This window comes from Protopterus annectens, chromosome 14.part0, assembly GCF_019279795.1.
Source record: "Protopterus annectens isolate FY-2018-M chromosome 14.part0, PAN1.0, whole genome shotgun sequence".
NCBI classification, from domain to species: domain Eukaryota; kingdom Metazoa; phylum Chordata; order Ceratodontiformes; family Protopteridae; genus Protopterus; species Protopterus annectens.
This window is the reverse complement of record NC_056748.1, coordinates 389216653-389243599: the sequence shown is the minus strand read 5'-3', so window position 1 is coordinate 389243599 and position 26947 is coordinate 389216653. Positions and strand designations below refer to the sequence as shown.

Sequence of the window (26947 nt, the reverse complement as noted above, 5' to 3'; positions counted from 1 at the left end):
TTCTGGCTAGGTAGAAGCCTAACATTCCTAAATGATGTACCAGTTACACAAAAAAGTAGAAATAATTGATTCCTAAGTCTGATAAATCATGCTGTAATCAGTCTGACGGGGTACTGTAATTTAACTGGCAGGTAATCTAGATGTTGAATAAAATCTTGAATGTGACCAGACAGTACGACTGCTCACACAGACCTCAGGTATTTGGGGTAATGGAATGCATGAATCAGACTAGGCCTTAAATGGACAGACTCTTCACCTCTAGTTTTGTTTAGTATTCATAGTGTAGTCAGTACTATCTAAAAATATTACTGCCATGAAATTCCCATGGGAAACACCATGAGAATGCTACTAGCTATACTGGAATCCATTAACCTGGATTTGAAAAATACAGATGACACTACTAAAAAAAACTCCATTCAGCCCAGGTAGAAACGACATTTTCTTATCCTTCTCCAGCCAAAAGTGTGAGGGGATTGACAGCTTGGATCTATGTTTCACACATCAAAAAATACATACATATGAGGGAGAGCTTCCGTCTGGCATCAATACCAGCCACACAGTCCTCAGATGAACTCTTACTGCCAGCAGTGGATGACAGTGGTATCACCATTAGGACCAGGTCTAAAGTCCAAACCACTATCACTTGAGGAGGATGAACTCTGTAAGCAGATGCTATTTCCAATATCACCACCCAGTGAGTCCTGCGACCTGGAATTTGGACTGGATTCAGCAAATGAGTAAGGTGACAATGCACCACTCACATGTCCATCATGTTATCATACCAGAGGATAGGACTGTTTAAAGAAAATCAATCATCAGAAAAGAACAATGTATTTATGTCTGTAGTTTTTCAAGCAATCCCTACAGTCATACCTAACTCAGTGTTACTGTGGATCTGCAGTCCTTACTACCATTAAAATTATATTCATTCTGCTACAGTACTTTCTGTTCCTGTTGTCATGAGATACTGCATGTATTGTAAATATAAAGTAAAGCTCAGGAGACTGGCATTCAAAATTTAATACCTTTATAGTTGCCTTTGTTGCCTCTGCAGATAATACGAATGTATCAAACTGCTGGACCTGTGCTCATATTCCTCACATTAATCATTCCAGAATTCCATTAGTGGCATTACCAATTCCAGAAAATAGCATGAGATTAACATAGGCATGTCACTGACTGGCAGTAATGTTACATGATACCATGTGACTGATTAGAACTAGGTTGTATCTTTGCAGCTAATATGAACATTGAGAGGTTATGAATATTGTATCAGAACTGGTATTGTTAAAGTGGGACTCACCTCCTGTAGTATTCCTAGGAGACTGCATGGATGGTGGACAGGAGTACAAGGAATAGAGATGCTGCAAGACAAGTATAATGTATGTGGAAAACGAGCATACCTGTGGCCAACTGGCTAGTGAATTGCTAAATGGGGCATCTTATCCATTTAATTAGACATGTCAAGGAACTACAAAAATGGAAAATTAGAAACACTTGATGTAAGAGAAACTCTGACTGTTAAAAATCTGTTTGGCAAGAATGATGCATCTGGGATGTTTCATCACAATTTGGAACATATGTATTACATTCAATAGATTGGTACATATGGATTTGGGGATGATGTCATTTCTAAGTCAAGCACGTTTTGCGTTTATGGAGCAGTTAAACATATTATGAAACTAAGAAAACTTTCTAAACTACTTTTTGTAACACTATGATTTTAAAATTGTTACTAGGCAATGCAGTTTTTACTTGATTTTAATTGTTCAATTATTGAATTATTTAATTACATAATTAGCTGGCTGTAAGTGTATATAAGCTTATTTGTTTCTAAATCAATCCATTCTGAAGAAGTCTGTTTCCTTATGCAGACGAAAAGTGCATTGCTAATTAAAGACTTAATCTGAGTTACAATGCTGTCTCAGCAGCTTCAGTTATTTTAAAGTCAAAATACAGCTGGGCTACTTTTCTGGAGTTGGATTCCATTGTGGTGAAGTAGATATCTGGTTGTGTTATGGTGTTTATAATCTAGAGGTCCTTAGTAATGCAATTTCTGAATCAATCAAATTACTGTTGACGTGACTGCAATGGATAATATTGCTTTACAGAACCGGATGGCTTCAAAGTGTGAAGTGCTGTACCTTCCTACCAGACAATAAACATGCAGTCCAGAGTTTATATATATATATACAGAAGGAAACTGAGCTAGCTCATACAAAATAGGCCAATAGCTCATGGTGAGCATGGTTAACTAATTGTTCATATCTGTAGACAAAATATTCTAATATTTTTCATGTTAATTATCATCATTGCTATTGCAGTATTCTGTTATATTTCTACCGATTACTAGATTAATTGTTGCCAGAAGTAGCTTAAAGTTACAAAATAGACCAATTAATATTAACCAATGGTGGGTTAGAAACGGACAATGAAGCTTTGCAAAGATTTATGATAATATTTTCAAAGGCAATTACAAAACAAATGTTAATTTGTTAAGATCTTAATATCAAGAATGTTCAGGATGCATTTGTAGTGAATAAAACCATTTCTATTAGGGATCTAAAAAAAATAGAAATGTCTGCAACACCTACACAGGGATAATGTGCAAGAGATGTTTGATTTTTTCAAAATGTTACTTGCTCATTGATATGTGTCTGAGTCCAGTTTCATTTCTTCAACTCAACACAGCATTTCCCTTATTCTGTGTGTGCTTAGTTCAGATAAAATACAACTTGTTGGTTTTGGTGGTCAAGGAAGTGATAAAGGGTCTGAGAACATACTGTTAGCAGTAACTATTCAACTGTGTTACAATTTTCATTGGTCAGTAATCATGGTCTGATATCTTCTTTAGTTACACAGCTTTTTGTATTACAAATATTAGTGTCTTTTGTTTGCTCAAGATAACTTCCTTGGTCTCCCACAATCGTGTGTGAATAAAGATCATTCTGCTTTGCTGAATCTTGTTTTAGTGAATGTCCACACAAGACAAATGTCTAGGATTAAGTATGTAGTTATACCCAACTAAATAAACTGCAGGTGATAAAACAACTGTGAGATAAACATTCACGTAAAAAAAGACCGAACAGGAAAAAATAAGAAGTGCAATGCATTCAACATCGATTTCAAAGTAGCTCTACACATCCTAAACACTATCATGGTGTCAAAGTGAATAAGGAATTACTGAACACTTTAATTACCTTTAAGCATGCACTGGAATACTGTTGTTTAGTCTTAGGATGATTTTTAAATAAAAATGTATTCATGTTTCAATTGGGAAGTACAGTGGTCTGTGTTATACCCTTTTCAATGATAAACCCAGCAACAATGGTAAATATAATTTACATGGGAGTTTTAAAGTAAAAAACAATCACCCAGTATGTTCTTTGGAAAGTTGTAGGAAATCAGACTACCCAGTGAAAATGCATGCAGACATGTGGACATTATGTAAACTCGATACAGACCATCTTTCAATAAGGCAGAGATTTTAATCATTGAGCCTTCAGGCTGCCTGCTGTAACAACTCTCAGCAGTAAAGCAATCAACTGTCAATCAGTTATTGTGAAAGCCAGAAAGATCGTCGAAAACCTGGAAATTCAGAAAAGTACTTAAATGTGCTAAATATTATGGTAATGATGTGCTTTAGCTTTGTACATTAATAGCTGAAAGTGCAAGAAAAAAAAATTGGTGCAATGCCAGGAAGTTTAAAAATGTCTAAGTATGTGTTAATATGTATTTTAAATGCTTTCACTAGATAAAATGGGAATCTTTATCTTAACAGAGAGATCAAAATGTGTTAAAACATTAAGAAATTCACAGCTTAACCTATGGATTTCTTAACATGTATCCTGTGGTCCAAGATTTCTTTTAGTAGGACAGTCTGAAGCATTTGTGATGAAGCTGGCCACATCAGACTCATCTCCAACTCATTCTTTCAGCCATGTTGACATACAATATACTACAGGGGTCAGGACTGTAGTAACCTCCACATATTTGTCCTGTTTGTAGCCTGAGCTATGATTTGCACCATCTATGCATCTGAACAGTGGCATGGTCATTGTTTCTTTACCATCTCTAGTTTTTTTTTAAGTTTACACTTTTGAAGAAATCACTATTGGAGATATGGTGATAATTTATTATGCACTTCTGAAAACACAAATATCATAAATACTGCTGGGGGATATATTTAGGATTTTTAATTATCCTCTGATTGTGAATGCTACTTACTTTTCTGAGCATCAATACTTATGTTTGTTCAATGCTGTGAAACACACATGAAATGTTTTTTGTAAGTGTTCATCTAATAGTATTGTTTATTTAGCAAGCACTGCTGTCTGTGAAACATTATATGCAGACAAAATGTTATGTAAATTAAAACAGAAATGATAAGAACATTGCAATGACATCAAGAGGAAGAGTGTTGGGGTGTATCCAAAATGGTGGCAAGTTAGCAGAACACTTCCATAGCTCTGCTATCCAAGTTATATTTCCTGACAGGAAATTTTAATTTTCAGATGCAGACGACTGTTTATTTTCAAAGCTCATCTTTTATTGAAGTTTTTGGATGACTACACACTGAGACGATCTCTCCCCATAATTTTGAATTCCTGTCAAATTTCAAGCAAAAGTGACACTCTCAATACTTTTCTGCAGGATGAGTTACTCTGAAAATAACTTGCAAGACTCTTCAGTAAAAAAGGAACTATAATCTTTACTCTCCAGTATTCAGGATATATTGATTAAGCTTGACAAAATGGACAATAAACTTGATACTTTTAAACAAAAATGTTCAAAACAAATGAAGCAGTTACAAGAAATAATTATGCAGCACAAAGCCCAAATATCCAGTATGGAATAATTACTAAATGATATAAAAGGAAGAGTTACAGAAGAACACCACCAAATTGAATTCCTACTAAAAGAAGTGGTGATATTGAAAACAATTTGCACCATTTATGGACTGCCTGAGAAGATTGAAGATAACGGTCAACTTTTTAACATCTTAGCTCCCTAATATCCTGAATTTACCAGAATCTCTCTTATTCGGAATTGAAAGTCATTAGTAGTTCCTTCAGTTTCCAATAAGTTAAAAACAAACCAGAGATCCATAATTGTAAGAAGACTAAGAACTAATCTTAAAAACGGCTTGGACTAATTCACCGATTAAATATAAGGACTCCTTAAGAGTTGATAATGGTTAATCATCAACAGTGGTTTCAAAGAGAAAATAATTTCTGCATTTAATAAGAGAACTGAAAAAGAAACTAATCAAAGTGCGCTTGCTGTTTCTAGCTACAGTGAAGATCTTTCTATTGGATGGTATGAAATATTTTGATTCCCTAGACTCAGTTGTATCCTACATAATATTAAATAACATTTTAGACCGAGTAGAAGGAATGGAGTGGAGCAGTACCTCTAAAGAGAGGAGCAGGAAAAAATGAATGGAAGCCTTTAGATCACAAGATATTAAAAGACAATTTTTTTTTTTATACCCTACATAGTGCTTAAATGCTACATCATTTCACATGTATAACAGCTCTAAATATCAACCCATAACCTTGATGATATTGATACTCCCTATCATAAGGAACTTGAACTCACAGCTATATGAAAGTTAGATGCTTTTCTACTGTCCTTTCTCTTTTCTCCTTTGTTTTCTCTATGTCATTATAGAACTAATTAATATTTAGTTAAATTCTCTTGATGCCAGCTAAATACTGATTATATGGCAAAGGAACTGAAGACAAATTTGACATCTCTCTGTAGTTACATGAAAATATTAATAAGACTAAAGGTTTTACTTTATACTTGGCTTAACAGCTAGTTGAAACTATAACTACTGCTATTTACAAAATGTATAGTCAAATATTTGTTTCAGTATTAAAGCTTATGGAAATACATACAGTACATATGCGCTGCTAGAAAGGTCTCATGAATGATAATTTTCAAATACATATTGAATTTTAGTTATATGCAGAAATATAAACTTTAATTGTTTTTATTTTTATTTTATAAATGATAGGAATCATAAAACATTATAAATAAGTGAAAATGAAAGTAGTGTTTTGGGATTGATTTATAATCTGTTGTTAGTTTTGTTTTTGGGTTCCCTTTTTTTGAATTCAGTCCGCACTTCTTTTGAACTGTAGAGAAAACTATTTAGTTTAGCTTGAGCTCAAGTTACACTTAAATTGTTCATTTAGTCTACTCACTGGTTTCTTGCATTCCTGCCAAGATCACAAGCTAATTCCCTTAATTTTGCTCTTGTTTTATGTGGTAAATCCATTGTGAGAGTGTGTTATTCTCTAAACCATTGAGGGGACTTCTCTCTAATGATGTAATCAGCTGGGTTAAGGGTCACATCTAAGCGGTTTCTGTTCCCACATTTCTTAAAGTGAAAGATGCATTATATATGCCAGTTTACATTCTACAGAAAAAATGTTTGATGTAAATTAGGTATATAAACAAAATTTAACTTGCATACAACATTCAAATTCTTTATACCAATATCAGATGCATTACGGCATATTTTGATATTTAATTTTCTTTACTAAAAATGGCTTCATACCTTATAATTGAAATATGGGAGTTGCGTTTAACACTGAAGCCATCTGAGGGAGAACACATTATCAAGCAAATTGTAAGAGCTGGTGAGAAACTTGATTCAGCAAAGTGTGCAAAACTGGTTGCTTATGGTGGTGAAGAGATTCAAACTGATGGGGCTGTAGTTCTCATATACCATTCTGCTGGGAACAGCTATGACTTGCAGTTTTATGTAGTCAAAAGACATGTGCAGTCATTGTTAGGCCTCAAAGACCATTTGAGAATGGGAATGACTTCAATCAATAAAGAGGTCCACCATACAAATCTGAACAATAGTTTTACACAATATTTTAGTGAATATGCTATTTTCACAGATGAGCTTGGCAAACTGTCACATATTCCAAAGTTAAACCATGATGTAAGCCCAGTTGTCAGACCAGCAAGGAAGGTTCCATTGGCAATGTAGACTAAAGTAAAAGCAGAGCTTGACCAAATGGTGAATTTAGGTGTTCTTACTCCAGTAAAAGAACTGACTGAATGGGTATCATTCATGGTTATAGATCATAAAAAAAAGCTCAGATGATATTAGAATATGTATTGATCTGAGAGACTTAAACATCCTCATCATCCGATGCACACAGTAGAAGTAGTAGCCACTCTCATGGCAAAAAGTTAGATCTGACAAATGCTGCTGGATCACAAATCTTCATTAACCACTTTTAATACATTTGGCAGAGACAGATTTTTGAGAATGCCATTTGGGATAAATTCTGCCAGTTAATTATTTCAACGTGTGATGGAAAGTACAGTTTTGTACCTACCATAAATGTAGATGTTCGAAGATCCACATTGCTGCAGTCCTTACACTTGGGTAGTCCGCTGTCCTCGGTCGGCCCGAATATCAAAGTATAAGGCTGACGTCGGTCAAGGCGCATTAGACTGACATCAGGACGTCAGGGTACAAATGCGCATGACCGACGTCATATCCTCAGTCTTTTCTTGCCCCAGATGTCAGAAGACCCTAAAAAGAAAGGTCAAAACCAAAAGACAGCAAACAACCAACCAACCACCCTTGCACTAATAATATGTACAATATATACAATATACACAATATTTACAACCCAACCCACACAACCGCCTCTAACTACAGAGGGAAGGAGGAGGGTAATTGGACTGCAGCAATGTGGATCTTGAACATCTACATTTATGGTAGGTACAAAACTGTACTATGTTCTTCATCTCACATTGCTGCAGTCCTTACACTTGGGTAGAATCCCAAAGCAGAGGTAAGGGAGGATGGCAAAACTATAAAGAAGCAGGAGCTGCCAAAATGCCCTGTAAAATAGCAGTGGCAAAACCAGCCCTAGATTTAGAGTAAAGTGGAAGGTGATAATGCTTAGAGAAAGTATGCACTGAACTCCAAGTAGCTGCCTCCAAAATATCTTTAGTTGCCACCCCTTAAAAAGCTGTCAAGTGGCAGTAGCCCTAGTGGAATGAGGCCTAATCCCAGCTGGAATCTCCTTGCCATGATGGGAATAACAGAAAGCAATGCAAAACCCAATCCACTTAGAAATAGTTTGTTTTGACACAGGCTTGCCCTGAGAACTCAAAGCAAAAGAAACAAATAACTGCTGAGACTGCCTGAACCCTTTAGTTCTGCTCAAATAATATCGCAACTGCCTGTGTACATCTAAAGTGTGCAAAATCTTTTCCCTTTATTTTGGGGATTTGCATAAAAAGTAGGCAAATGAATAGTTTGGTTTAAAGCCACACTAGAAACCACTTTAGGCATAAAAGAAGGATTAGTACAAAGATACCCTATCCTTATGGAAAATTAAGAAAGGCTCAACCGCCATAAGGGCCTGCAATTCAGAAACCCTTCTTGCAGAGGTAATGGCCAACAAAAAGCAGTCTTCCATGATAAATATTTCAACTCGGTAGTAGCTGCAGGCTCAAAAGGTTGTAGAGTGAGTTTCTCCAACACAAAATTGAGATCCCAAGCAGGAGTAGGAGCTCTACGGGGGTCTTATATTCTTTGCCCTCTAAGAAATTGCTTGAACAAAGGATGAGAAAACAATGGTGGGTCACAGTCATAGTGAGCGAAATTGCTGCAGCATGAACCTTAATAGAAGAGAAGGACAAACCTTTGTCCAGTAACTCAGTAAGATATTGAAGAGCCACACTTAAATTAGGCTCAGAAACATCAAAATCCTTTGCTGCACTCCAAAATAAAAATCTCTTCCATTTATCTGCACACTTTCCTTGTACTAGGCCTTCTAGCTTCCAAAATAACATTCAAAACTTGCTGTGGAAGTGGAGACCCTCTATGGTTCAAAACAGAATATGCCAGGCTGTTAGGTGAAGAGAGTGAAGCTTGACATTGAGTAAATGACTGTCCTTCTGAGACAACAGGTGTGGAATCGAAGGCAAAGGCCATGGAGGCTCCGCACCAGACTTCTCAGTAATGGGTACCAGTGCTGTCGAGGCCAATCTGGAGCTATTAAAATCATCTTTGGCTTGTCCTGTCTGACCTTTAGAAGTACCTTTGGGAGGAGAGGCAGAGGTGGAAAGGCATACACATGAAGATTGCTCCAATTGAAAGAAAGAGCATCCACTTTCCAGGCTGTGGGATGAAACCTTTTCGTGCAAAACTTTGGCAGCTGGTGGTTTAGTGGAGAAGCGAACAGATCTATGTCTGGAGCTCCCCACGACACTGTCAATTTCTGAAATACATGAGGATCCAATTTCCACTCGTGGGGATCCATAATTGCCTGCTCAACACATCTGCTAAGGAGTTCTGTGCTCCCGGCAGAAACCTTGCCTGAAGATTTAGCTGTAAACTGAGAGCAGTCTCCCACAAAATCATTGCTTGCCTGCATAGAGGATAAGAATGTGTTCCCCCTTGCTTGTTGATGTACCACATGACAGTTGTGTTGTCTGTTAGAATCAACACCTGCCCTGGAAGAAGTAAATCCTTGAAAGCTATTAATGCAAACTGGACTGCTAACATCTCCTTCAAGTTGATATGTAGATGTTGTAGTCTGGCAGGCCACTTGTCTTGTATCAACTTTCCATTTAGATGAGCTCCCCAAGCTTTGTCTGAGGCATCTGTCGTTAGAATCTGACTCGCCTCTGGCCGGGTCACAGAGAGTCCCTTGTTTAGGTGACATTCCTGAGCCCACCACAAAAATTCCTTTTGAATGCAAGGTATTATCTGAATGACAGTGTCCAGATCCTGCCAGTGCTGTGTCCATACATTTTTGAGATACCATTGTAGCTTCCTCATATGCAGTTTGGCATTGGGAAGCACCAGAATACAAGATGCCATGAACCCCAAGGCTTGAAGGACTGTCCTTGCAGTCAGCCTGGACTGATGAGACAATTGATGAAAGTAAAGGGAAAGATTCTTTTGTTTGTCCGGGGTCAAAAAGGCCATCTGGGATGCTGTATTCAGTCTTACACCCAGAAAGCACATGTCCTGAGAGGGTACTAGACTGGACTTTATTTCGTTCACAGAATACCCCAGGCATCTTAGCACTGCTATCACATATTCCAAATGATGAAGAAGCTCGTCCCTTCCTTGAGCCAGAATCAGGCAGTCGCCCAAATAAGGATAGATCTGTATTCCTTTTAGCCTGAAGAAAGCTATCACTGGACCCAGAACTTTCGTGAACACTCTGGGCAGTAGATAAGCCAAAGGGCAATGCAGAGAACTGATAATGAGAAGTCCCAGCCCGAAAACGCAGATACTTCCTGCAACTCAGTCTGATAGGAACATGAAGGTAAGCCTCCTTGAGATCCAAAGTTACCATCCAATGATCTTTGCCCAGCAGAGGTAAAAGCTGTTGTAACGCCAACATTTTGAACTTGGGAATGTCCAGATAAGTGTTGAGGATAGATAAATCCAAAATTGGTCTCCACGTGTTCCCCTTCTTTGGTACTAGGAACAGGCGAGAATAAAATCCTAGGCCCACTTCTGGCATAGGGACCGGCTGTATGGCCCCTATTTGAAGTAACAGAGAAATTTGTTTGTGAGCCTCTATTCTTTGCTGAGGAGGAACGCCTGGCATGCCTTTGAAAGGAGGCAAGGTATGGAAATAAAACCTGTAACCTTGGTGTATGATATCCAATACCCATCTGTCTTGGGTAATTAAACTCCAATTTTCCTTGAAAAGTGCCAACCTTCCTCCCAAAGGTGCTGCCAGACAAGAAGGCTCTGGCAGCTGAAAAGGTAGGTCATTGGGTCTGTTTACGAAAGGACTGACCCCTGCCCTCACCAAGACTGTGCAGGTGAACTCCTGTTCTAGGCCTGAAAGACCCCTGAGCTCTGCCCCTACCACGTCTAGATCTACCCCTAGACTGGAAATCATAAGAAGGATACGCCCACCCCTTGGTAGGCCAATTTCTACTAAACTTCGGAGGCTGAACCTGCAAAAAATCTTTAACAGTCTGCATAGACTTAGCCTTGTCTTCCATTTTCTTTAAGACTGCCTCAACAGGTGAACCAAACAACACATCAGATTGTAAAGGAGCATCTAAAATCCTTGTCTTAACATGGTCAGATAAATTCTGATCCCTCAGCCAGGCGTGCCTGCGAAGAACTGACCCAGTGGCAGCCACCCTAGACGAGGCCTGTACAGCATCAAAACCACATTGCAAAGAATGCTTACCCACCTGTTCAGAAACATGTACTAAATCTTGTAACTCTTTACACTCAATACCTTCCGCCAGAGCATCTACCTTAGACTTCAATTGAGAAAGTAGATAGTTTTGGTATTTCAACATGTGAAACTGGCAATTCAAAGCCCTCATAGCTAGGTGGAAGAAGTATAGACTTTCTTTCCCCATCTATCCAAAGCCCTGGCCTCTTTATCTGGAGGAACCGGATTTTTAACAACAGAAGCCTTAACACCCTTAGGCCCCTGACTAACAGTTTCTGGGTCCGCCCTAGGACTCTTAAAAAGATACTTATGAGCTTCAGGCACCCTGTAATACCTATCCGGTTTAACAGGAGCAGGAGGCAAAGAATCAGGATTAAGAGAAGCCTCTGCAAACACATCTTCCACAACATCCAGAACAGGAGGTATAGCCAAAGGCCTATGCTGGGGTAAAACAAAATTCCCTAAGCCTTTTCCTGGAATCAGAGAAGTCCTGACCTTCCCACTTAAAATGCTCCCTCATGGAATGAAGAGTCTCTGAAAAGAAAAATCCTCAGGAGGAGAAGCAGAAGGAGTAGAATCATCCACATCAGAATCAGAATAAGGAGAATACTCCTGCAAGTCTTCAGCCGAAGACTCTGAAACATCCAAGCCTGCTCAAAACTCCCCAACTCAGGTTCCACCCTAGGTCTCTTATCAGGAGGGGGCAAAGAACCTCTAATCAAAGTAATCAAATCTTCTGCCATTTTAAGCATATGCTTCTTGGGCACAGATCCTGAAGAACTAGGAGTGACACCAACTGAAGCTAAACCTGGCCTGCCTCTGGGAGAAGCCTTGGAAACAGAAGGAGAGGGCCTAACCACCCTAGGAAGGGAGGGGAGTACAGTAACCTGAGAAGCCCCTTCAGCCTGACCTGCCTCCTGAGAGGCCACATCCTGCAATAACAAAGTCTCCCCCTGGGACTCCAGAGAAACCTCCGGCGGAACCCCCGGCTCCACCGACACCTCTAAAGAACCGGCGTCCGGTACGGACGGCTCTTCTTGCCTGGGCTTAGCTGCTTTGTCCTTGCGCTTCTTCGAAGAAGCGGACGTCGGAGCATCCGACGGCATATTATAATTGCACCGCTTCCCGAAGACTAACCTGGCACAATCTAACCTTCTCTTAATAGTGCGCTTATTGAATCTAGCACAAAAGCGACACCCAACAACGTCGTGCTCAGGCCCTAAACAAGGAATACACAAAGTATGATAATCTCTATGCGGTATCTGCTTCCCACAAGAAATACAGTTATTCACTTTTTCTGACATCCGGTAAACCACTGAGGCAAGAAAAACTAAAATATTCCCAACGGGTACTTAGCCAACTTTGACTCGGTCTGAAACTCCGAATTCGAAAAATTTCAGAACGCCGAACGGCACTTGCAACGCTGCTTCTGCATCGGACCATGCGGCAAAAAAGACTGAGGATATGACATCGGTCATGCACATTTGTACCCTGACGTCCTGATGTCAGTCTAATGCGCCTTGACCGACGTCAGCCTTATACTTTGATATTCGGGCCGACCGAGGACAGCGGACTACCCAAGTGTAAGGACTGCAGCAATGTGAGATGAAGAACATCAACTATTTTCAGGTTATCCATGTGCTATTATAGTAGACAACATAATTGTAGGGGGCAATGGTGAAGTTGAACATGACTGAAACCTCAAGAAAGTTCTAGACTGTGCCTGTGAAGTAAATCTTAAACCGAATCCTCAAAAGTGTAAATTCAAACTAAAAAGTTACTTATGTGGCTCATTTGTTTACCAGTTATGGCTTACAACCAGATCCATCTGAACAAGCAACAATTCTTGAGATGCCAGTTCCAGAAAATGTCACATCTTTACAACATTTTCTTGGTATGGTCAACTATTTAGGAAAGTTCATCCCAGACCTGAGTGAGCTATCAGCACCATTATGCGAGTTGACATGCAAACTGGTCCTGGTTGGACCACCACCAAAAAGCATTTGACGTTCTGAAACAGAAAATTGCAAGTCCACACACATTGAGATATTATGATGTTCACAAACCTGTAACTCTTTCATTTGATGCTTCAAAGTACGGTCTTGTTGCAGCATGTCCTCAAGAAAGTATACCAGTCATCTATGCATCCAGAACTTTAACCCAAATTGAAATGCAGTATGCACAAATTGAAAAAGAGCTTTTGGCAGTAGTGTTCACATGTTCAAAGTTCCAGGATTACATTTATGGCAAACCTGTCAAACAGAGGCTGATCACCAACCTCTAGTGATAACTCTGAAAAAGCCAATACATACAGCCACAGCACACTTACAACGCATGATGTTAAAATTGCAAAAGTACAATTTTAGTCTTGTCTATACACAAAAGGCAAATTTCTATACCGTGCTGATGCGTTGTCAAGAGCGCACAAACAGAACAGCATGATAATGAGAAAGCAGACTTTGAAGTCATGGAAGTCACAAATTTTTCCACATCACATCTTGATGAATTTAGAAATCACACAGCTTCAGAACCAGTTCTCTAGAAGCTGAAACATTATCAGTCAAAGATGGCCAGCAAAACAAACTTGTTTACCACTTGACATACAGAAGTATTATCCCTACACAGATGAGATCATCATGATGGAAGATGGAATCAAGAAACATCCTAAAAGTGCATTCCCACAGCATTACAACAATTAAATTGTGCATCATGGTTAAACGGGTACTGATTTGGTCAAAAGAAGGGCAAGAGGCACAATATTTTGGCCTTCTACGTCAAAAGATATAGAGAAGGAAACTCTAGCATGTTCCATTTACAACACTACTAAATTGCACCAACAAAAAGAACCACTTCACCTAAACCAGATTCCTGAACTACCATGGTCGACAGTTGTTACTGATATTTTTGAATGGAATGGTCAACATTATTGTTAGTAGACTCTTATTCTAATTGGTTTGAAATTGACCTTCTTCCCAACAACATCCATCACTGTCGTTATGAAATTGAAGAGAGTTTTCTGTTCATGGTAGCCCACACATCTATTATATTATTATATCTAATAATGGTGTACAGTTTACAAGTCAGCAGTTCAAGAATGTTGCTGAATCTTGGGACTTTGTCCATATTACTAGTAGCCCAGAGTATCCACAGTCCCAATGGATTACCTGAGTGTGCAGTTTAAAGTGAAAAGTACTTGTTGGAGAAATCCAGGAGAGATGGTACAATGTTTTTCTTAAACTACTTAATCTCAGAAACATTCCTTGAGATAATTTGCTTGGTTCACCTGCTCAGTGACTGATGTCCAGAAAGACAACCTGTTATGATCAGTAAACAATTATTGACTTCAAATGCAAAGAACAGAATGGTCACGACTCAACTTTAGGAAAAACAACAGTCACAAAAGTTATAGTACAATAAATCCAGCAAATCCATTAGACCATTAAGACAAGGTGAGATTGTGAGAATGCAAACATCAAAAGGATATGACAGAGTGGAATTGTGAAAAATATTTGTGAAGAACTGAGATTTTACATCATGCAATCTGATGGAATGGATTTCATAAGGAATCAAAGATGCATATTACCAGTCTCCGAACCAGTGACACAGCAGATTGCCTGTGTCAGAGACTATTTCTCAGAGTGACTCTACACTTGTTCAAATTCCAGAGGGCAGTGCATCTACTTCAAGTAATCCTGATGTAATCTTTGAAGTTCCAATTGTAAAAGAATCATCAGAGACTGTCCCTGTTGCCAAGTCCAGTCAAAGTTTTCATGTGACAAGATCAGGTAGAATTTCCAGAACCATTCCGAGATGCATTGCAAGTTGGACTTGAAGGCATTTGTTGTTAAATGTTGATGTGATATCTAGCTTCTAAAATATTTTATTCAACTATTGCATGTCAAATAAATCAAAGATGGAGGATGTAGATCATTGTGTGTATTGTACCTAGTCTGCCACTGTAGCTAGATAGCACGTGCACTTAAGTTACTGAGCACATACAAGATTAGTGCCACTTTGTATAGTCAGAGTAAATGCAGGCAAGAATGGAGATACACATGAGTGTGTTTGAAGTAATGAAATATATGTTCCAGTTACAGCTCCTGATGGGTTTATGTACAATAATCAACTTGAACCCATCACAGTGCCTCAGTGTCTCTCATTTGAGTACAAGAGACATATGACACACAGTATGGATCAGAAACAGAGACCCACATATGTTGAGGCACTTAAAAGTAATCTTTGTAAACCACAGTGACCTCCCAGACATTGGACTTGCAGCATATTATCATGAACAGACGATGATTGACTTTAATGATCTGTTTAGCTTCTGATGTCATTCCAAGGGGATGCATTATTTGTCAGTAGGGGAGGATATGGTCAACAGACTATGTTGCTTTGTCAGGGGATCATCTGCACTTTATCCCCCCCCCCCCTGGGCTTTTGAATATTGGCTAAAGCACTGACTTCCCCCATAGTGCCTTTTTAGGCAATACCAATCTGACAAACCTTTCCAACATTGCAAAAGGGACTCAAAAGATGGTACTACTCAACATAAAACTCCACCTCCTCCAAGCTCTCCTTACTCTGTAGAATGCAAACATAGGTGCAGTCACTGAGGCACGATTTAAAGCCATGGAGAGCACCCAGACAGCATAAGGCTTCCACAAGTTTAGGCAAGCTACTGCCAGGTATGGACTAAAGGCGGAGGCATCTCAATCTACATCAATAACAAGGTCACCTCAAAGCTGGTCAAATAGGACGTCCTCCTATGTCCAAAATACTATAGGCAAAGTGACATACCATATCCTTGCTAGCTATAGTTTCTGCTCTGTGATCCAGGAAATCCATAGCTCATACTTGCACTTAGAGGAGACACTCACCATTCAACTCAGTGCCAAATTCATGGGTGACTAACTACTCCACAATAAACTGGGAATAATACATGACCCAAACCTGCAGAAACAGTGATTCTTGGACTTTGTAAACAATAGCATTAAGGACCGGACAGTCTATACACAAACATACTGGATCTGGTCCTAACATAGAAGAATGTTGCACAGCCCCCCAATAAGGTTGGGCCATAAAGCTGTCTCTTTTGAACAAAACCCATGGCCCAGCTAGTCTTGTAGCATTTAGAAACTATTCTAAGTGAAACATCCTATTAAGTAACATCCCAACAAAATTTCAATCCCCCTCCAAACCCTGGGAACACTATATATAATTATGTTAATAAATGCAGAGAGTCAGCAGTGCCTAAAAGAAATAAGCTCAGAACAAACTCAGAAAACAAGCCACCCTGCTGGAATCCAATATGCTGCACAACATAAGGAAGAAAATCATAGCAAAAATTAGGAAATGCAATGCCCAGCATGATAAAATACCCATAAATCTAAAACTCAGAGGGAAAATCAGGGTTACAAAAGCCAATTCTCAGGCAAAAATAGCTTCTCAGGCCAACAACGACCGCAAGGCTTTTATTCAGCTATGTCCATAACCTTAAAGGTTATACTCATCAACATGCAGGCCTAATTGTGAATGGAGCAAGAAGATGTAGCAAATCTACTGGCTGACAAATTCATCTCCAGTTTTACTCCATCACCCCGTCATCCCTCAAGAAATAACATCAAACTTAAATAACATCAAACTTAAATCCTCCCAAACATCACAAGGGAACAATTCCTAAAAGCACATTTCCAAGGCTAAGAGCACTGTATCCATGGGTCCTAATACCCCAGAATGCCTACTAAATAACATAAAACATGACCTATCAGGACCACTGGAGTCATAATTTAACCATAGCCAACAGTCAGGCTTCATGCCCGACAAATGGAGAAATGCAGCAGTCATCCCTCTGTATAATGGTAGGCCTTCTAAGGACCTTTGAAACTACAGACCCATTAGTCTGACTAGTGTCATATGCAAAGTCATGCAAAGAATCATGGAAATGATTAATAAAGACATTGGAAACTTCCAGGCACTGGATCCAACCCAGTTCAGTTTTGTCAAGGGAACACCACTCCTACTCATTCTGGCAGATTTCTTCAAGAAGGTCACCAAGGCAATGGATGAGAGCACAATGGTGCCTACTGCCTACCTTGATCTTGAAAGCTATTTAAAACAATACTCCACTTGGGTACTGTAAACAAACTCTCAGAATTAGGCATAAGCCACTGTGTTACATATGTTTGATTGCCAGTTGGCTCTGATATAACCCAGGAAGTTAGGATAGGGGTGTCCACCTCCACAGAGAGGCTGGTCACTACTGGAGTTACTCAGGGCCCAGTGCTAGGTCATCTACTTTTTGGCATCTACTTCTTGGAATTCATGGCATACATTAAGGGCTTCTGGCTGACCAGGTTTACAGATGACTGGAAACTGGGATCAGTCATAGAATCCCCCTGACACTAATTATCCAGGAGGCATAATACAAATAACTGGTGCCATAGGCACGGTTTAAAACAATGCCAAGAAATGCATAATAGTTCCCCTTCTGAAGTCAACTACCCAGGAAGCTACCTTGTTGAGAATGCACCCTTAAGAGAAGAAACAGTAGTAGCAAACTGGGGATCTATGTAGACAGTGACCTGGCTTTCCACCAAAACGTGCCCAGGATAGTAAATAGTAAAGAAATAATTATATGTTACTCAACAAATAAGCAAGGATAGGACAGCTAGGTCCAAGGAAGTCTTCATTACACTGCGCTCAGCCCTCATCAGACCGATCATAGGGTATAATGCATTCATCAGTACTTACCTGACCAGTCTTATGCAACTGGAACAACCACAGAGGTTCCTCACAAAAAAAAAAGAATACATGCTATTAACATGTCCTATGTGAATTACCTCAGTGCCTTATCCTTGTACTCTGTTTCCTACAGACTGTTGAGGGGATGATCTGTGTGCGACATAAAAGACATTGCAGGATCCCACTCTGATCGTCCTCTTGCATATCCACAAAACAAAAGAGCATCAGAACTAACCAATCCAGGGACTTAAATCTTACTTGCAACATAAATAGGACATGTTGGAGGGACAGGTATGTGTCTCAGAGAACACCCCTTTCTCTGAACAGGCTTCCCATCCATGTGAAACAGAGTTCTTCCCTGACCCCATTCGAGCATAACCTGGACCAGTGGATGGGAAATCAGAAATTCATCCCTGGTTTGTTATTTGTATCTCTAATGGATAGAGACAAGCTGTAAACATTTGACTGGGCATTGCATGGTCTAGCTTAAACATAGCCCTAAAAATAACCTCTAGGGCACCACACTTGTTGCATACATTTGGGATGCATGGTTAGGCTTAAAAGGCCCTTGTGGTCATTTGCCTAGTATATACCTATTTAGATTTGCCATCAGAGACAAAGATTTATTGACTATTATCTAGCAATTTCTAAAAGTAGAATATATGAAGCAAGGAAATTATAGAGAAAATTAAACATTTAAAATTATAAAGCCATACAAATAATTTTAGGGAAAAAACAGGCTGTTTGCAAAGCACAATAAGCCCTTGAACCTCATGACATCTCCCTAGGCAGTCTTTTTATCTCTTATAAAGCCCAGCTTGTCTGGGATTATGGGTTGTGTATTTTGCATACAGCACATTTGTCCTCCATTTATTAGTTTCTTTTCAGTAGTATTCATATGAACTTTTACATAACTGCATAAAATAATTTGAATAATATGAACATGCACTTTATACCACCATTATCCCTCATTTTGGGAGGTCAACATTACTGCCTTCAATTGTGTTATGTTAGCACATGCAGACAAACTGAGTTTTTTTTTGTCCTGACAGACGGTGAGAAAAGTGGTAGTGCCTGAAGGAGCAAGTAAAGTTAGGATTTTAAGTGTGTGAGACTGAAATAACTTTTTTTACTGAAATGTTTTTTGTGTTTGTATTAGAAAAGTGTGAAACATTTAATTTTTTCTGTCCCAATGAGATACAAGAAGCAGTGTGAAATTGTTTTTTAGTTTGTAAGGAATATTATGTAGTATATTTTTGGTGCGTGCCTGTTAATGGTTTGTGGCTTTATCTGTCTTGTATTTGTTCTGTCACTAGAGATGCCCTTACATTCACTGGTGCAGTATTCATAACTTATGGGATTCCCTGCCATGGAAACTCATCTACCAAAGCCTACCTTTGCTTTAAGTATGCTGAATGTCACCTAAATGCTCCTCACACAGCACAGGGCATAAAAGTGACATTAAGGCGTACCTTCCTCAGAACTTCTTTGCAGGCAGTCTGAACACTCTTTTTAACCATTTGTCTGTTTGACCCTGTCCGTTTTCTGTCGTTTTTTTCTGTATGTTGTATTCTGGTGATCACTCCTGTTTGTTGAAGTCCTCACCATTGCAGGAAAGTATTCACTTGGGGGGTTTGTCCTTTCTACTCCAAGTATCTGGCATAAGGACAGAAACATCAGCCTTCTAATCTTCTGACACAACACAAGAATATCTAACCTGCTGAGTTACTAACCAAGATAAATTCTGATATCACTGCATTCTACCTGTACACCTGCCTACTTGCAGATATCCACTTTTACTCAGATTAACCTTAACAATGGGATATCTACATATTAATGGGCCTCCCAGATACCTTTGCCTAATCTCTCTTATGGTGCAGTTACAATACCAATGCACCAGAGTATAAGCTCTCAAGTCACATAAACCAAATAGCTTCACATTCAGGCACAGATTAGACAGCTAGTCTTCAGTTATTCCTAATAAGGGTACTGCAGCTAATAAATGAATATTTAATTAACAGAAGCAGTACACCATAATTTTGATCGGCACTTTTAGTACTTTAATGCATTTGCTTAAACAAATGCACTAGAATTGTTCAGAAAAATCTGTTTTTTTCCCTCTTTTTCTGTTTAATAACAAGATTTATGTTATTTAAGAGGGTTTAACAAGTCAAGTAGATCAGTTAATAACTAATTTTCTCTCTTTTTTAAGCATTGTCAGATGTTTCCACTATAGCTCCTTAACTTGAAATTATTCTGCAACCAAAGGAAATAAGTCTCTCAAAGCTTACACTGAAAAAACAGGAGAAAAAAATACCTTTTGCTTTGCACAAGGCAATCTCCTCTCATGCACATGGGGCTTGTCTCCTCCACACCACATACTTTAATATATTAACTCCACAGTCATACAACCATGGAGAAAACTGAAAAGCCTTGAATCACTGCTGATACACAAACAGAAACTTTACCTACAGTGATTCCATTTAGGAAACCGTGATGAGGAGCTGGATCTCAGAGTTTACAAGTTAAAAACTCGTTCAGTTTATATTTGACCAGGAGTATGGAAACCTGCTTAGAGTTTGGGTGCTGCTGTAAACACAAAGTTCCAAATAGCTTCTACTGCTGTACACACTGTTTATTGGTAAGGAGTCGACCATAACAATTACAGCACTAATGCCGGTTTTAATATCAGAAAAATTAAAATAATCAGAGCACACACTTGTTTTGATATACTTTACACAGGTTTATTTCTCTTTCATGGTTTCTGATCACTATCTTACTACATCAAACATAGTTTGTGGAAGAATTATACTTGAAAACATTTTGCAACTGTACAACTGTCACATATTCCCAAAGTTATGCATTTTTTAATTATCACATGCAGGTTTATCTGATTAAATGTCTATGTAGTAGAAAAATACCTATAAATTTATCTGCATTATTATGTAAATATCACACAGTAAGGCAGTAAAATTCAAACAATATGATGACCAGATATTCTTCTATAGCATTTAAAAAGTTTATGCTAAGTATTTTGTTAAAGGAACAAAAATTGCAGATAAGGCAGTTTTTTTCTGGAGTCGGTGTACTAAAACTTTTATGGTTGCACTCATTTTGGGAAAACAGTGACAACGTCATAGCCTTCTGGTGGAGTTGCCCTCTCCCGGGCATGCGTCTCACAATAGATCTTGTCCTCCACAAAGAAATGTCCTTTCTGTTTCAGATTTGTGCCACAGTCAGTACAGACATAGCATTCTGGGTGGCGATGCTGGTCACGAAGTTTCACAAAGATACCACTAATAGAAGGAGAAAAAAAATGTTAAAATTAAATTAATGCATTGTGTTCTGGCTACCCCTAACATTTCTTCTGCTTAAAATGGAGGAATGGAAACCTGAAAGCACTCAAAGAAAAGGAGGTTTTCTATGCATACACTAATCTGAAAGAATATATTATACTAGCACATCATAAATGATGCAAAGGAAGTACTGCAAATGTCATAGAAATTTATAAACACACAAATAACTATTCATCAGAGTACAATGCATTACTTTAAATACCATACAAGTAATTGGGTTTTGCTCAGTATGAACCTGCATTATTTTCTTGTGTTACAATTTTAAAGGGACTGCATCCATGATATCTGCAAGTATCTCTGCTATAGCACAATCATTAATCAAACTGCTGGAAATTATGTTTGCTGGTATTTCACACTATCTTCTTTTAATAGCACACAATTGTATTATAGAAGGAACAAACAGTCCAAATTTGAATTTCAGAGTACTGCCATTTTGAATTCACATAGCTGCCATTCAAGTCAGCCATGTGGTTTCCTAAGTAACATGTTTTAGTTCTCAAGCCATAGACTTCAGCTAAAATCAGTTATAGAAAAAAAAATAATTTGTCATGGTCCACAAAAGAGGAAATGCACTATGCCAAAGAAAACAGCATCATAAAATAATTCACTGGAATAAGACTAAGCAGGTAATAGGGGGATCCAGCCTGACATGACATTACTTACAAGCAGTTACTGTATGCGCCTCCAGCAAATGAGTAATGTTTTCTACAAGACAAACTGTCATCTAATCATCTGTGCTGATGCCACCCTTAAAAAAGCTGTAATTGGACAATTCATGACCCCAAAGAATGCAACAGCTACTGCTTCACTGATGCTGTCAGAATGCAGGATTTTACCTTTATGTATGAGGAGAAGTTCCCAAGCTACAGTCAAGGTTACTTCATCTTAGACAGGGTTACTTATGCAAAGATTACTGGGTGTAAACTAGAGAGTGCTGAAACCATGACTACAGTCCAGATGACCTGGGATCCCTTAGCAGTTCATGTACTGGAGAAGTTGACAAGGAGTAATACAGGAATGATAAGGCAATGTCAGGTCACCTCTTTCAGGGGAGAATGTGGGTTCATGCTGGGGGTGCTCCCTTTATCTCAAACTCAGGTGGTGAGAATAGGCCTACTGGCTGGTAATGTGCATTATGCTAGCAGCTGAGGGACGCATTAACTTGTTGGTAGATCAGGTGGATCCCATAGTGCTCACTTGCAAATGGCATCACCAGGCATGTCAGGGAGTTAGGATAAAGCAACAAAAATGTCAGTACAGCATAAATAATGTGGGAGTCAGCTGATCCCCCTTCTGCTTACCACACAGGGAAACTTTACCCCTATTACACTCCAGCAGTAATGGAGCCCGTCAGGCTGTTCAAGGGGTCACACCAACCAAAAGGGAGAACCAAAGGATAAGGAACAGTACCAGGCAGTAGATATACCAGGGTCTAAGACTTGCCACTGTACTTGTTTTGGTAGGACACTAATGTGGGGGAATCAGTCTGCTTCTGTACAGTGAAACATGCTGTTTTTTCATATGGGTAGACTCAAGGTACTTTTCTGAACACTAAGGAAGGCTCAAAGACATTTCTTTGGATTGAACAAGGCTCAGTGTCATAGAATATGAGAATATGTGATGTGCAGGATTTAGAATGACAAAGTGCAGAAGTGAGAAAGAAAGTAACAAGTCATATTAATGGAAATCCAAATACATAATTTCAAGCTAGTGCAGTTTGTAGTAGATAAACTGGAAGCCAATTCTGCACAGGATAACTTAGAAAGGCTGATAAGACTTAGGAAGGAGTCAGTTATAATGCAAGGCATGTGCAAGTAGGATTGTACAAGAGAAGAGTCAAACCAGGAAAGAAATTTGGAGTAAAGGAACAACACAGAACAAAACAAAGCAGGTGGATGTCTGTAACGAGCCTGATCCACATAAACAGAAGCACAGCTGGGTTCAACCAGAGTCACCCCCCCACAAAAAAAAAAAAAAAAAACACCACTATAATAAGCTAATTGATACATTGCAAGCAACTGGCTTACTACAATTATATCCATGCTGTTCCCCCAGTTGTTCTACTGAAGAGCAAAACTGATGTTCCTTCTACTAGCAAACCAACCAGGTGGCCAGATGCATGACATGCCCCCCTTCTCCCTCCTGCACCAGCCATTTAGGTCCTGTTTCTGTGCCCTGCCACCAACTCTCCAACATAATTCCTTCTTTTAGACTGCAGCAAACTGTAAAACAGTTGCTACAGTTTGCAACCTGCCCACATGGAGTGCTGTGGTACTTATGATTTAGTTTAAAATAATTTTGTTCTTTTTAAAGTGTAGCAATTGATTGCTACAAATATAGAAAATAGAGTTTATACACTGCCTGCACAGAGTGTTACAGTGCTCAGGTTAGCAAACTGCTTGCTACAGTTTAAACCTCACATGGAGTGCTACAGAGCTCAGGTTTGACCACAAATGCAGTACCAGCATTTAAAAGCCGGTACTGCATTTAAGAAAGATCGGGATTGTCTGAGTGCACCCCCCAATGTGTTGCACGCCAGGGCAGTTGCCCCTCCTGCACCGCCCTAGCTAAGCTACTCCACATAAAGTAAACATTTTGAAGCATTTCCAGAAAGGTATATTGTAAATCAAGACAATGCATTACTTCAAATCATGGTGGAAATAAAAAAGTGACAGAGAAAATTAAGAAAGTAAATCAATAAAAAAGGAAAGGACAAAACATGAAAGAAAACACTAAATGCATGAGAACAAACACAAAAGCACATCAGAAGAAATGCTACTACTGAGAAAGTCAGTTCTCCAATGCTTAATGGGAGTAAGCAAGGAAATAGTTGCAGTTTACACATTACTGGGAACTAAAATAGTAACCAGATGAAGATCTATTTGGTTCCATAGTTAAATGACAGGACTTGCAATGCTGAGTCCTGAAATTATGGGGCGAAAAAGCAAACATTGAACATCTCTTTTTTCCTTTAAACTTGTTTTTTGCAGGGGGACAAGGCCTCCCCATGCACCACCTTGTACGGGGCAAGCCCCCCATAACTCCTGAACTTATGCATACAACGGAATATGCAAGTCCAGACTTTTAGCCATTCAGTCTCCACATTTTAGGAATCATCATTGTGAATCTTGACATTTTAAACTGCTACCAGCTTTTCAGCCACATCAGTCTTGGGGCTCCTGAGTTAGTGAAATACTCCTGGTTTCAGCATACTGTTAAACCACTTCTTTTTTCATTGTTTTATATGGTTCTGTATTTATCCAGGTGTTACACGGACCTTAGATCTTTAAGACTACTAACCAACCCATGATCTTTAGTTCATTCATCACAGATACTTTCATCTGTCAGACTGACTTAAAGCAACTGCTAAATTTGTTGCGGATTACTGAATTAAAAGCTGCCACTACATCAAGATACTGTGTTCAACAAAGCCTATTCTGCATGTCAGAGTTTTGTACCATCTGTAACCTAGTTCTTTGGAGGTATGCATTACAGGCTTAAAACCACCCTCCTCAAGTGTTGATTTGTGACAGCATCTGAAATGTACTGCTTCACTTCTAAGCACAAATGATACTATAACAACGTGCTGTCTACTACTTTAAACAGAATCACTGACCAGAGGTGCACTCCATAACAGACTGGTTACTGTATAGTGCAACACCAAATGACTATAGAAAAGAAACAGTCTACTTAGGATAAGTATCTTGAATTTCATGAAGGACCACCTGCTGGCCTGAAGTGCATTCAGAGAGAGGAAGAAGCGTGGATGTCAAAATAGTGAACTAGTGCCCTCCCCAGCAAAGAAATGAGCAAATGTGATAATTTTGTTAGTGTGGAGGAAAAATGAATGTCATAAGGGAGCACAACAGCCCTACAGTGAGGAACTAGGGCTACAAGGAACTTACTGAGTTTCAACCCAGCAAACCATTGGCTTTGCATTACATAGGGTACGTCAAGTTCCCCCAATGTTGTCAACCCAGGTTCAGTCAAAACTAAACTGGCTGCATGAAGCTAGGAAACAAAAAACACCTGTGACATGGAGCTGTGAACTGTTTGCAGAACAGAAATTAAAATCACAAACTCTAAACATCCTAAGCTGGTCTTGGCATTTGGTGTATTCTTAAGCACCTCCCCCAAGCATTCTGTTGCCCCACATTGCTTCTCTTGTCAGATATAAATGACTTTTTCACACTCCTGATTTCCTCTTCTCACACTCCTGATTTCCTCTTCTCACACTCCTGATTTCCTCTTCTCACACTCCTGATTTCCTCTTCTCACACTCCTGATTTCCTCTTCTCACACTCCTGATTTCCTCTTCTCACACTCCTGATTTCCTCTTCTCACACTCCTGATTTCCTCTTCTCACACTCCTGATTTCCTCTTCTCACACTCCTGATTTCCTCTTCTCTCCTTTTCTCTGGTGGTTCAGTGGCTGGAGCTCTTCTTTTCTCTGGTGGCTCAGTGGCTGGAGGAGTACTTTCAAAATACAGCAGCTTATCCACTGCTAAAAAAAATACATCATACATTCCTGTTGGCTGGTGGTACCTGGGCTAACAATCTTTTGATGCCATTCTGTGCTGCCTTAGCATAAACTGACTGATGACTGGTTCTAAGTGTCAGCATGAGCATGCGTATCAGAAAATAGGATATACATGCACAACTCAGTTAAGCCAAGCATTTACACTTCAGAAGATGTTTAGGCAATATGAGCAATTCTCAAATCAGTGCTATTTGAGCTTCTTGGTTAAACAGCTTGGAAGAATTCTGAGTAAGTTTCACTGAAATGCTGCTGAGAAAACTAATAAGTCTACTTAATAATGCACTACCCATATAGCAACAAAATTAACAAATGTGACTGCTCTGGAATTAAGAAATATCATCATCTTCTTTCGGCTGTTCCCATTAGGGGTCACCACAGTGGATGTTCTGTTTCCATTCCTTCCTGTCCTCTGCATCACGCTGTTTCACACCAACCACCTGCATGCCCTCTCTCACCACATCCATAAACCTTATCTTAGGCCTTCCTCTTTTCCTCTTACCTGGCAGCTCCATCCTTAGCATCCTTTTCCTAATATACCCAGCATCCCTCCTCGGCACATGTCCAAACCAATGCAATCTCGCCTCTCTTGCTTTGTCTCCAAACTGTCCAACCTGAGCTGACCCTCTAAAATACTGATTCCTAATCCTGTCCATCCTACTCACACCCAGTGCAAATCTTAACATCTTTAACTCCGCTACATCCAGCTCTGACTCTTGCCTTTTTGTCAATGCCACCGTCTCCAACCCATATAACATAGCTGGTCTCACTACCCTCTTGTAGACCTTCCCTATCACTCTTACTGGTACTCGTCTGTCACAACTCACTCCCGACACTCTTCCCCACCCATTCCACCCTGCCTGTACTCTCTTCTTCACCTCCCTTCCATACTCACCATTACTCTGAACTGCTTGATGCCAAGTACTTAAACTCATCCACCTTTACCAACTATACTCCCTGCATCCTCACCATTCCTCTACCCTTACTCCCTGCATCCTCACCATTCCTCTACCCTCCCTCACATTTAAACACATATATTCTGTTTTAGCCCTGCTGACCTTCATTCCTCTCCTCTCTAAAGCATATCTCCACCTCTCCAGGGTCTC

General features: G+C 39.3%; 1 protein-coding gene across 3 annotated transcripts in view; it reads right to left on the bottom strand.

Moving 5' to 3' along the window:
- Window positions 1-20670: 20670 nt before the first annotated feature.
- Window positions 20671-26947, bottom strand: part of PDLIM1 (PDZ and LIM domain 1) — an 872789-nt gene continuing 866512 nt past the window's right edge. For all 3 annotated transcript variants that reach the window (XM_044056148.1, XM_044056147.1, XM_044056149.1), the window contains one exon: window positions 20671-21244. In XM_044056148.1, the coding sequence (XP_043912083.1) occupies window positions 21058-21244 (187 nt within the window). In that variant the 3' untranslated portion in view covers window positions 20671-21057. The remainder of the gene's footprint in view (window positions 21245-26947) is intronic.